The sequence below is a fragment of the Globicephala melas genome, chromosome 6 (assembly GCF_963455315.2).
Source record: "Globicephala melas chromosome 6, mGloMel1.2, whole genome shotgun sequence".
Lineage (NCBI taxonomy): Eukaryota > Metazoa > Chordata > Mammalia > Artiodactyla > Delphinidae > Globicephala > Globicephala melas.
This window is the reverse complement of record NC_083319.1, coordinates 81,813,880-81,826,687: the sequence shown is the minus strand read 5'-3', so window position 1 is coordinate 81,826,687 and position 12,808 is coordinate 81,813,880. Positions and strand designations below refer to the sequence as shown.

General features: G+C 44.1%; 1 protein-coding gene across 7 annotated transcripts in view; it reads left to right on the top strand.

Moving 5' to 3' along the window:
- Nucleotides 1–12,808, top strand: part of FRMD3 (FERM domain containing 3) — a 314,195-nt gene that overhangs the window by 200,344 nt on the left and 101,043 nt on the right. For 6 of the 7 annotated variants that reach the window (XM_060301068.2, XM_060301071.2, XM_030832772.3 and 3 more), the window contains 2 exons: nt 1,096–1,174; nt 6,303–6,400. In XM_060301068.2, coding sequence (XP_060157051.1) covers nt 1,096–1,174; nt 6,303–6,400 — 177 coding nt within the window. The remainder of the gene's footprint in view (nt 1–1,095; nt 1,175–6,302; nt 6,401–12,808) is intronic. The other variant, XM_060301070.1, reaches the window with a different exon arrangement.

Genomic DNA, 12,808 nt, shown 5'->3' with positions numbered 1-12,808 from the left:
AAATTATCCTCATTATACATTCATTTTTGATGCCAATAGTTCTTTCTACATAAAGGATTTGTCTACATCCAGAATAGCCCCAGATGTTGTAGAATTGGCTGGTGATTTAACCCCTGCTGATTATGAAAGAAGATTTGAGACAGAATAGGGTGCTGTTTCATATTCACATTTGGATGTAGTCTCAGAGCTGATCCCAAGCAGCATACTGATACAGAGACAAATAATGAGTGGGTGTGTCAGATCGATAGAATACTACTACTAACCATTCGTATTTCTTTGATTTTAAGATGCTCGTTTTATATACTAACTGAAATCTGAATGCATCTTACTGCACTTGTGTGCATTTATTAGGTTAATATTGCAAGGCAACAGTGGTCTTATAATTAAAAGAAATCCTGTAGAATGCCCTTGGCTGGCTATTGAGTTCTGGAAGTTTTAATGCAATTAGAACATTCCAGAATCAATGAACCTCAACCAGAATTTCAGCCTGCATAATGCTATCCTGATTTAGACAAAGCAGGAAGTTATAAAAGTGTTTCTTTTCATGCAAGCAACTGCCTCATTGATAGATAACACTAAAATGATCCTAAAATTATACGAAGTAGGATCGGTGCATGGCGACTCCATTTTTAAAATCCTGATTTTAGGTCAACGGCACCATCACTTTGGGGAAACTAGTCAAGTGCAGTGACATTTTTCCACCTCACAGGCTAAAAAAATATTTCACTAGGCCAAAAACCTGAGTGGTACTTACGAACAGTTTATCTGTCAGAAGAGAGTGGGAAGAATGGAAGAGAAAATGTTATTTGAATCTGTGACCTGGAGAGAAGGAAAGAGCCATGACATGGGAAGCCGTGCTGACTGACTAGATTGCCTGTATCCTGAGTTTGCTTTAGGTGTCTTGTCAAGCATTTCCATTGAGTTTTGTTGTCACTGTTGCTTCGTTTTCTTGAGCGTAATATCTGTTCTTTCAGAAAATCCCCCTGCCCCTCCCCCCAGGCTAGGCTGGAAGGCTTCATGGCTGACTCTCCTGTGTGTGTTTGAGTCCATGGTCTTTTGCTGCTTTTCTCATGCTTTTTCTTTATGACGTTTCAGCTCATCCACCATACACCATGTGCTTTAGAGTGAAATTCTACCCACACGAACCCTTGAAGATTAAAGAAGAGCTCACCAGGTATTTTTTTGTTTGTTTGTATGTTTAACGTGCCCCTTGAAACAGCCAGGGCCTCTGAGTTTTACTCTTGTCTAGAGCGGAGTGTCTCCACCAAGCAGGCGCTCAGCTCAGCATTTGGCTTGGAATGTTTCTCTTACACTTAATTGTCTTGGGACTTTTCAAACCGTTGTCATTGGGAGTGTAATTAACTGCACAAAAAAGCAGTGGGTTTAAGGAGGAGGTGCTCTCTGAAAACACCTGACAGTGGGATGCTAAAAATAAATAGAAGATGACTGCGTTTAGGATATGGGCAAATTCATAGCTAGTGCAGCCCCTGGGACCTGTCTTTTGGATCTAAGCTTTTCTGAAGGGAAAAGATCCCTTGACAGAATGATGAACTGTTTTGTCATCCCACATTCCGCTTGCTAAATGACCGACCGCGGAGCCGGCTTCCCTCTCCTTGTAGACTCTTCTCAGCCCAACTCTCTGCATTTTCTGGTTCTCGGGCCAGGGCCACGTGCAAATAGTCCACCTTCTGGGTGTTTGGCTTCCGTGATCAGCCTTGGCCAATGCCACTGAGCAGGGTCCCGAGAGGGCCAACTCGGTGGATGGAGATGAGCCCATGTGTGCTTAGCTCTTAATGAGCCTCTGATCTGGTGACCGAAAAAAGTCATTGTGTCTAGTCATCTCTCAGCATAATCTGCGTGGGTCCGAAGGCAGCAGAGAAGCCAAGGCAGTTGACTCTGATCATCATGTGCAGAGTCACGTGCTGGGTTCTAGGGTACTGTGCTCTCTCGTTATCCACGAGGGTCTGGTAAAGCTCCACCATAGTGACACAAGGTGATGTTGGAAGGGAGCCATTCTCTGTTAGTAATTTGTGCACGGCTGTTGGCGGAGGTTTGTGCTTGGGGGCGGGGCAGGGTATGCGTGGGAAAGGAGATGATGGACATTGTAAGTAGTGGTTGGTGTTTTGCAATCTGGCCTGCTTTTAAATTAAGGTAAAATTCACGTAACAAATTTTTTTTCACCGTTTCAAAGTGTACAGTTCTGGAGCATTAAGTACATTCACAATGTAAGGCAACCATCACCATTATCTAGTTCCAGAACATTTCTTATCACCCCAAAACGAAAGCCTGTACCCATTAGCAGTCACTACCCACTCTCCCATCCCCCAGACCCTGGAAACCACTCATCTACTTTCTATCTCTACGGATTTACCCGTTTTGGACATTTCATATAAATGGAATCAAATGGTATGTGGCTTCGGCCTGCTTTTGGCTTGAAAAATTTATTCATTTATTTGTTCAGTACTTCCTCAGTTCCTGCTGTCTGCAAGGGCTGTATAAGCCACCTAAATAAATAAATAAAGATATTTGTCCTACCCTCTGGGTGCTAGCACTGTAATTAGGAAGATCAAATCAGATACTAATGCCAGGCATTATTTCATCAGGGGCCAATATAGCTCACTTTTGTCACTTGTTTTCTTTAAGACCTGGACCAGAGGATAGAAATTGAATGTGTCACAATATAAATTAAGGATGGGTCTTTTGTTGGTTTTGTTGAGAAAAGTCCCATTTGAAAGTAAAAGGGTACAAAGTTTTAGTTAAATCCCTCTCAATTAAATTTGCTAGCCCTTCCCTGCATTTGTCTGAATAACTAAGGTATGAATTGTGCGACATTGCAAACATTTTTATGTCTCCAAAGGAAATTAAGGCAATACAGGTAGAAATGGGTTTTTCTGAGTCAACACAGTCCTTAGAATTCAAAAGGGATCTACAAACTGTGGAATGACTCAGGTACTTATGATTTAAACCCTATCTTGAAAGAATTTAGTTTTTATTGTTTGATGTTATTTTATCATAAGATTAATCTAAAATTTAAGAATTTAATAAATGAGAAGCTAAGATCACATTCATGACCAGGCTAAGGGGTAAAGAAACATTGAGAAAAAAGCGGTTTTAAAAGAGCAAAACAACAAAAATACTCACCAAAAAGGATATTTTTTTAATCCTTCTTTTATCTCTCCATTTACACAGTCACCTTACAATCCTTTAGATTTCTGAGGCATTTGTAAATGCCATATACAATTGAATGTAATAAGAGCATGTTGGTTTTAAATTTTTTAGTAAGAACCGCCTTTCAATTCATGTTAGATAGAGAAGCGTATCACTAATGGGGGCATAATAATGTATGCCCCAGATCCTCCTGTGTTTTTGTTGCTTAATTCTTTCATGCAGGGAGGGGTGAGACTGAAGGAAAATGCATTATTCTTATTATTTTGGTGGCTATTATATTAAAAAATGAGTATCTGAACCTGCAGCCATTTGCAAGGCTCAGTGGGTTATGTGGAATCCGTAATAATCCATGATTATCTCTAGAGTTCACTAATGTGAGCAAGGACCCAAACTCAGCTGTTGTGAAAGCGGATTTTCTTTTCTCAGGAAGCTTTTGTCAAGCTCAATTTCTGAGTTATGGGATCAGAACCCAAACATCTCATTCGTCAGTAAATATTTATTTGAAACGATTTTCCACTACTAAACTCACCAAAACGTGGACAGGAGTGCTTTTTGTTCAATGCATACATGCAGCACGTAGAAAAGAAACTTGATGGCATTTAGCCAGGTAGTTTACATTCTTTAAGAAAGGAAAGATTTCATCATCTCAAGTATTTGTGTGACCTTGGTATTGTGAATGATCTAGGGCCATGGTCCTCAAAGTCACATCCCTGGATTAACAGCAACAGCATCACTTGGGAACTTGGCCCCTGCCCCAGACCTGGGATGGGGCCCTGCAATCTGTATTTTCACAAGCCCTCCAGGTAATTTTAAAGCATGTCAAATTTTAAGAACCATTACTCTAAGGCAATTGGATTTTCAAAAGTATTACTCTAAGGCAATTGGATTTTCAAAAGTATTAGTTTCTTTAAGCAGATATTAGAGTGTACAATTCAGTGGTTTTCGTATGTTCTTAAAGTTCTTCCACCATCACCGTGATCTCCTTCCAGAACATTTTCATCACTGCAGTAGGAAACCTAGTACGCAAGCAGTCTCTCCCCATTCCCCACTCCCCCCAGCCCCTGGCAGCTACTAAGCTATGTTTTTGTCTCTGTAGGTTTGTCTATTCTGAAATTTTATACAAATGGAATCATATAATAGGTGGCCTTTTATATCTGACTTTTCACTTAGCTTAATCTTTTCAAGGTTCTTCCATGTTGTAGCAGGAATCAGTAGGTACTTCCTTCCTTTTATGGCTGAATAATGTTCCATTGTATGGATATACCACTTTCTTTTATCCTTTCATCAGTTGATGGGCATTTGTTTTAGCTATTATGAAGAATGCTGCTATGAGCATTCATATACATATATATTCATATTTTTGTGAGGACCTAGATTCTGATTTAATTGGGTCTAGGGTAGGGTCCATGTTGGTATTGTTTAAAAGCTCCCCCAGGTGATTCTAACATGCAGTCCCTCTGAGAACCTCTGGTTTAGAACCTTATTACTCAAGTGTGGTCCATGGGCCTGCAGCTCAGCTTTACTGGGGCGCTCATTAGAAATATGGACTCTTGAGCCCCACCCAGACCTACTGAACCAGAATCCATATTCTAACAGTATCTCTGGGTAATTCACGAGCTCACTGAAGTGTGAGAGACACCAGTTTAGGGAGGTACTCTGGGTCCTTGATGGCCAGTGTAATACTGTTCGCTTGACAAAATGTACACTAACTCCAGATAAGAAATTTATTAGGGACTACCTTTATGTCCTGCACACAATTCCATACAAAGTTGGGGACAGAGAGTGTCATTTGAACCTCCATCGTGTGTCCAGTGCCTAGCACTGTCATAGCATAAAGCGGGTGTGAGATAAAGATTCATCAAGTGGAAGCACCAGGGAGCCACTGAACCCTTCAGTGCATCTGTGTATCCGGGGATGGCGAGCTCCAGCACTCGGGGAGGCGGGCGGGCGCTGCCGGCACCTGAGTGATCTGAGTACCTCAGTTACGCTCTCTGAGCAGGGTTGTGCATGAGGCTGCTCACAGGCTGAGTAAAGATCAGATTATTTGAGCCCTGGAGGTAGTGACTGGGGCCGATTGGGTGGTACTCCTCACCTGGCCTCAAGAACCTGGAAAGAAGAAAAAAAGGTTGGTCTCTGCGACTTAAACTTCAGAATAAACAGAAAGAATCTTCACACACCTATAAAGTTAGTCAGAAACAATAGACCCCAGGCCTGAGCCTTCAGTGAAAGAATCAGTCAGGCAAAGACATAGGAGGAGATCTGAAGAGGGCGTGATCAGCGTAGAGGAACAGAGGGGACAGTGACAAGATGAGCCTGAGCCAGGGGTGGTAAACTGACACCGCCCCCCCCCGCCCCCGCCCCGCCCCGCCATCCCCAGCTGAATCAGGCCCAGGCGTATTTTTCATTTGACACTCCAGTGTTTTCAAAAACAGAGTTTGCTGCAACATTTAAAATTCAAAGGATTTCACTTCTAAACCCGTCGCCGTCAGCACAGCAACCCGTCAGCACAGCGGCTGACCCCTTCGCGGGAGCCAGCACCCTCTGTTCTGCTTCCCGACCCCCTCACCCCAGCCTGTTTCACTCAGTAACAGGTTTGTCTGGCCCTGAGGCCATCTGTTTGCCATCCCTGGAGAAGCGGAGAGGACACTAAACAGATGACCGTTTGTGCTGTGAATAAGTTGGCTTTCTGGCCTCGTAACCAAGTCTTTTTGAGATTGATTAACATGAGTCTGTCTGTGCCCCGGACTAGTCTCTGTAGACTGAGTCCGATTCCTGAGTCCTCATTCCACAGAGAGCTCGGGCAGCCTGTAGCTGAGGTGCTGGTGGTGGTAACAGTGGCTGTGGTTGTCCTTGTGTGGGACTTTCTGCCAGGGACGGTGGCTGCTGGGCCCTGTGGCTCTCCTCCATCCTTCCTGTATCTCTTTGGAAAGGGCCAGCCACACAGCTCTGGAAGCTGCCACAGACACTTCAGGTTTTCTGAACTCTGAGGGCTCCTCCCAGTTTTCCCCTGCTTGCCCTCTGAGGGGCTTGGGTAGGGCTCTGGTGACCCAGGTGCATGAAGCATGAGCAATCCTTCCACGTCTTCCAGGCCTCAGCCAAAACTTAGGGCAACTCTTTCTCCTTTTGCATTGCAGGTATCTTTTGTACCTGCAAGTTAAAAGAGATATTTTCCACGGTCGACTGCTCTGCTCCTTTTCAGATGCTGCCTACCTGGGTGCCTGTATCGTCCAAGGTAAGTGTGGCCATGGCTGCCCATCCCCACCATTGTACTGGACAGTAGAGCTTTGGCTGTTCAGAGACTCCCTCCTCCCCAGCCTCTGCCCATCCAGCCCGTGTCATGGTTTGAGGCCAGGCAGGGCTGGGTACTTAACAATGGACCCCCGCCTCCCCTTCCCTCCCAAGCCTCTGGGGTCCTGGTGGAAGGCTGGGCTGCAGTGGTCACAGGGGCCTCTGCAAGAACTGAGGTCCTCAAGGCCCCGAGGTAGAGCTCAGACTCTCTGTTTCAAAGGGGCTGGAATGCTTGACTTTGTAAGAAGCTTTGAAGGGATACGGGGTGTTCTGTGCTCTGAGCTCCAACCACCAAGTGTGGTGCATGATGGGTATATTGAGCGGGGAATCTATGTCCAGGAAGGTAGGTATCAAAGAGGTGTCCTTTCAAACCTTTGGAGTGAAATATCAAAGCATTTATACATATGTATTCACATGAGTAGTACGTGTATATACGTGCACTGTATCTAATGCTTCAGCTTTTCTCGTCACACAGTATGGTGAGGAGAGCGTCAGGCTCACAGCCTGTCATTCTACAGTTTGAACCTGAATTCCCATTTCCTGGTTATTTCACCATAGATAAATGATTTAAACTCTTTAAGCTTCGGTGTCTTTATATATTGAATGATGTGGTCCTACTTGTGTGACAATTTCATGAGACTTACTCTCAGGGTTGAACAAGCCCCAGAGGGTGGGGCATTGGGAAGCAGTAAGCATATAGGACCCAGGGTAAGCTTCTGGATGTTTCGACCTGTAAGAAAAAAGTGTTTGAGAGAAGGCTTCTCCAGAGCCCAAGGCAGAGCATCGTCATGGGGACGGGCCCAGGACCCAAGTGAAGAACGACTCAGAAGTTCTGTTCCCCTGGGTCAGCTGGGAGGCAGCTGGCAGCAGGGCCTGCTTGGAGGGACTCAGGTGTTCCAGCCATTTGTAGCATGGATGCTGATGACATGTTTATGAGAGAAGGGGAGGGTGGAGAGGGGAACTAGGAGAAGAGAGGAGGGATGGAGGGGAGAAGGAAGGAAGCAGGTGAGGACAACGGGAGAGAGAGAGGTTACCAAGTGAGCATGTCACCCTTATAAAGGATCTGAAATAATGAAGGAGCTTATGATGGGGTCATAAGCGGATCATGACAATCGTCTGTCTGATCACAATTCCAACCTTCGTTCACAGCTTAAGAGAGACACCCATCATTCTCCTGGGGGTTTCACTGTCACTCACCACTGTCCCCATGGGATGCTGTGTGCTGTGAAATCGTTCCTAGGACCCTGTTTCCAGGTGTGTGTGCTCTCTGAGAATTCTGAAGTCTATCTGTGTTGCTTTTCACCGTCCTCTGGGAGCGACCTAGTGCCACTCAGCAGATTTTAGCACTGGTGTTGAAAACCCTTGGAGATACTCAAGTGTAAAGTTAGAATGACAGTGATAGCCTGATGGGAAATAGTCCTTCCATCTGCCCCAAGGTGGAGTGTGTGCTTCTGAAAGCTGCCTCTCTTATATAGAGCTAAGGAATGTTCAAACCCCAAAGTTCTTCTTCCCTGTGAAGACTGCACGTTCCTAGTTAGGGTGCACTGTCTTCCATGAGGGAAAAGCAAATCGATACTAATCCAAGCAACAGACTGGCATATGAGGATTTCAGGACGCATTTAGGCATTAGTGAATCGTGGTCAGTTGTCCAAGGACAAGCTCAATATGGATCTGTAATGGGAAAACTCTCCATCCTGTTTTATGTTTGAAATAAAGCCACAAAGCCTCCATCCAGATGATCAGGGCCCTATTTTATCCCTCGTTGCTATTATCACTGACCGTACTCACAGATGCTGTCGGGAGAGTAGAGTTGGAAGTGAACTGACAGACCTCAAGAAAACCTTTCAGCTCTAAAACGCAGCAGTGTCCATGGACCATTTATAGCAAATCCAGTAAAAGCTGGATTCAAGTTCTCTGATGCTCGGGGTGGTATTACAGCATCTCTAGAGATCATTACAAATGCAGATAAACATCTGCTTTGTCAGAACTGCTTATGCTTACAGAGAGCGATAGGGAATGTGAAGTAAATGATTAGAAAGCGGAGGACATGTGACTTTTTACTGGCCTCTTGTTTGCTAACACTCTTTGAAGGAGCATGTTTTAAGCTTCAGAATATTCTGAGTGTATAAAACAGGCAGCCATCCAGAGTTTTGCCACCGTACACACTGAATACAATGAGCATATTCAATACACGCTTTGCATTGTCTTCATAATACCAATTGCAAAACTAACACACGAAGCCCTAGGAATCTATTTATGTTCTTTCTTGATACAAATATCTTTCCTGTTCCTTCTACAAAACAGCAATGTGGCAGGATTACTGTTCTTATCTCCTCTGCCTGGTGTGTCCAATCCCTGTGGGTCTGTGGCTCCGTCTTGATATTCAGAACTCCGTTCAGATGTCACTTCCTCTGAGAAGTCTTCCTGGACTACTAAAGTAGCCTCTCTCTGCACATCATTCTTTCTCATGCCCCTGTTCCCTTGTCTTTTTTTTTTTTTTCCTTTTTTTTGCGGTACACGGGCCTCTCACTGTTGTGGCCTCTCCCGTTGCGGAGCACAGGCTCCGGACGCGCAGGCTCAGCGGCCATGGCTCACGGGCCCAGCAGCTCCGCGGCATGTGGGATCGTCCCGGACCAGGGCACGAACCCATGTGCCCTGCATCGGCAGGCAGACTCTCAACCACTGCGCCACCAGGGAAGCCCTGTTCTGTTGTCTTTTAAGCACTTATATTTGAAATTATCTTGTTGAGTTGTTTGGGGGCTTATTATGCATTGCCCCTTATGTAGGATCTAAATTCCATGGAAGTGGAACTCTGGGGGCCTTTTTCACTGTAGTACCCCCATGTCTGGCACACAGTAAGTTCTCCACTAAATATGTTAAGTGAACTAGGGCACTTGCCTAAATCGCACCAATGTATGCTTTATTTCTATACTTGGGAAAGAGTGGTTGTTTCACTACCTCATCCATGGATTTGTCATGTGTTCTCTCAACATTTACTGAAGAGCTCCTAGGTGGCAGGCCACTGCAATGTGAAGTCCCTGTGGGGGGAAGGGGACAGACAAATAAACAGGAAGCTGTGATGATGTGTTAATGTCTAAACAGAGGGACACACAGGGTCCCTGCTCTGACCCCAGGAGGGCCCCCCACTCAGCAAGGGTAGTCAGGGAATGTTTCCAAAGGAGTAGACCCTGGGGCTGTCACGTCCTGTATCTCAAGTTCTTTTGGAGTGAGTCCTCTCCAAACTAGGGGAAATGCCATTGTCATGCTTGCCCTTTGTACTTACCATCACCTGATCACACGCATCCTTTTGCTTCAACTCTTTGGATTTTGCTGACAATTAAATTCTCTTTAATTTGAATTTAATGTCATCTTAATTTAAATTCTCGCAAGCCATCCCATGTACTGTATGTTATTTGTTGTAACTTTACCCTCATCGTCACATGTGGGAGAGAGAACCACAGGCTCCTTACCCAACTCCTCTATGGAAAACAAAATTTGAAGTTAGAAGTCCTTAATCATTTATAAACGGCCTTTTGCTTCAGGTAAAGTCAGAGTTAAAGACAAGCTTTAAGGAACAAGAAAGCTGGGCGTGTGATGGGGGAAACGTCGACATTTACCTTGTCAGCAACCCTGTGCAGTTTCCATGGCATTTCTTCTCTAGTTCGCTGGCATTTGCCAGGCTACTTATTTGCTATGTTTAGCAGTCCAAGGCCATTGTAGTTCACAGGTTTTCCTGGAAAGAGAAATGCCCACCCAAAACGAGACAAGCACAAACAACACCACCCATCAACTGTGCAAGGTGACATTGCATTGGACATGGCCTAGTTTAATATCAGTGGTCCATGCCCTGCGGAAAAGCAGGCACTGGGTTATACTGTCCCCTAAATTTTGGGGTCCATAGCCAGCTCACAGGGGCATGTGTATGTGTGTGTGTTTGCGTGTATGTGTAGGTGTGTTATGTGTGTTTCTTTTGAAACTTAGATTGAGTTAATCATCAGTTCGTGGCTCACTTTTCATCACTGGTCCCATCTATTGATTGATTGATTTCCCTTTTTTCATTATTCTCCATTTCTGTTCCTAAAGGCAGCAACTGGGTTCATGTATATCTTTGACTTGGAATACATCCTTATAAAATGATTAGTATTGTCTTGTGTGTATATACTCTTAAGTTTCATAAATTAAATGGGGCTATAGAACACATTTAATCCTTCCTTTATATGCTCAGAACACTGAGGAATCTATTCACATTTCTGGGTATACATCTATTTTGTTGCTTTTAATTGCTACAGAGTATCCAGTCGGGTGCATTGCCCATGTGCTAGTTACTGCTCCCAGCAATAATGAACACCCGAGTTGCCCCATATCTTTTTTCACACCTAGAGTTTTTTAGAATATACACCCAGAAATGGATTGCTGGGTAATAATATTAGGCTAAATACTCCCAGCTTGTGCTCTAGAAGAGCTACGTGCACCAAGAATCTTCAGACGTGTACAAGTACTTCTATTTCTTCATGTCCCTGCCAACACATAGAATCATCCGGCTTCCTAAACTTTTTGTTAATCTCATAGGTGTAAAGTGACATCTTCTAGTTTGGGTTTGCACGGCTCTCATTACTGATGAGTTTGGGCAGCTCTCCATACATGAGGCCTTTGGGTTTCCCCTTCTGTGAATTGGCTGTTGATATTCCTTGACCATTTTCCTATTGGAATTCCTGCCCATGTACTTATAGATTTGTAGGGGTTCTTTTTTTTGTGTGTGTGTGTGTAATTTATTTTGGTTTTTAATGAAGAAGACAAGGTGTTTCAGCAGAATTCCCAGCCTGCAGACGCGCTGTTTCAGGTGCTGGGAGAAGCGTCCGGCACGTGCTGGGCGATGGGCACTTCCTGTGCCTTTGTGGCGGTCTGCCTCAGAAGGCCTTGATGGAAAAACGTCTCCTCAGCCTTTTGGGAGGTCTGAGGTCTTCTGCCAGCCTTCAGTAGGTGTTCTGTAGGAGTTGTTCCACGTGTAGATGTATTTCTGGTGTATCTGTGGGGAGGAAGGTGATCTCCGCGTCTTACTCTTCCGCCGTCTTCCGCCTTCCTCAGAGCAGGGGTTCTTTCTTTATTCTAGATATTAGCCTTTGTCAGATTTAGATTTTGCAAATATGTTATTTCAACTTATCTATTATTTTGACTATGTCCTTTAATGAACAGAAATATTTTTATTTTGATATGATCAAATTAATCAGTTTCCCCTCTATGGCTGATGACATTTTGGGTCTTATTTGGGTCTTCCTCCTGTGGTATATATTTTAAGTTGTTTTCAGAACTCTGTAATTTGAGCTCTATTAAGAAGCTTTAAAGAGCTTTGCTTTCCTCCCAGTTTTATCCTTTTACAGTCATTACAGATTCAACAACGAAGAGACAGTAGATACAAATTACTGAGTTGGATGTGATTTTGCAGATGTGCTTTAAGGCATATTGATTTCTATCTACTTCAAAGTCATGTTGGTGATCAAGTTTCTCAGTACCATTTTCCCACCATCTTTAATCTACTTTCCTGGGCCATTTCTGCCTGAAATACTTGCCCCTTCTGGCTCATTTTCCTTAGCAAGCTTGTGGAATCAGGACAAAGTATTCCCACTGCAAGAGCATCACCTTTGCTGCTTCAGGCTCTGCTCGATGCATATCCTAGGTCCATCTTCTCATAGACCCTCTGGGTGCTCAGAGATGTGCAGGCATTTCTTTTTACCCTTAAAGACCCTCTGGACGTACCCTATATTAGAACCTGGCAACAACTTTAATCTGGGATGCTCAACCGTACTTTGATACACACTCTTTAATTTGAAGAGCAGTCCATTTATTTTAATGTACAATCCTCTTGGGTACCTTTATGTTGTGATATTTCATTGACTGAGCCACACCTGCACAAATCTCAGAGCTAGCAGCTCCAGCCAGGGAATTCCTCGACTCAGAAAATTAACTGTGAAAGGAAACTTGAGGAACACCCAGTGGTTTCCAGCTAGAGGTGGTAACACCTCCTATTGTGGGGAGCATTTGGAAACATTGGGAGGCATTTTTGGTGGTCATAATATCTGGATGTGCCACCAGCATTTAGTACCTGAAGGGTAGGGGTGCTAAATGTCTTACCATGCCTTGGAAGGTCTGAAACAATAAAGAATTGTTTATTTGCCCAAATGCCAATAGTGCCCCTTTGAGAAACAATGATTTAAACTCCTTTATTGTGTAGATGAAGAAAATGAGACCCAGAGAGTTCAGCAAGTGCCCAAGCACACACAGCTAAATCTGAACTAGAATATGACCTTCTAGACACTCAGGCTGTGGTCTTTCCATGGATACAAACACATTTCGT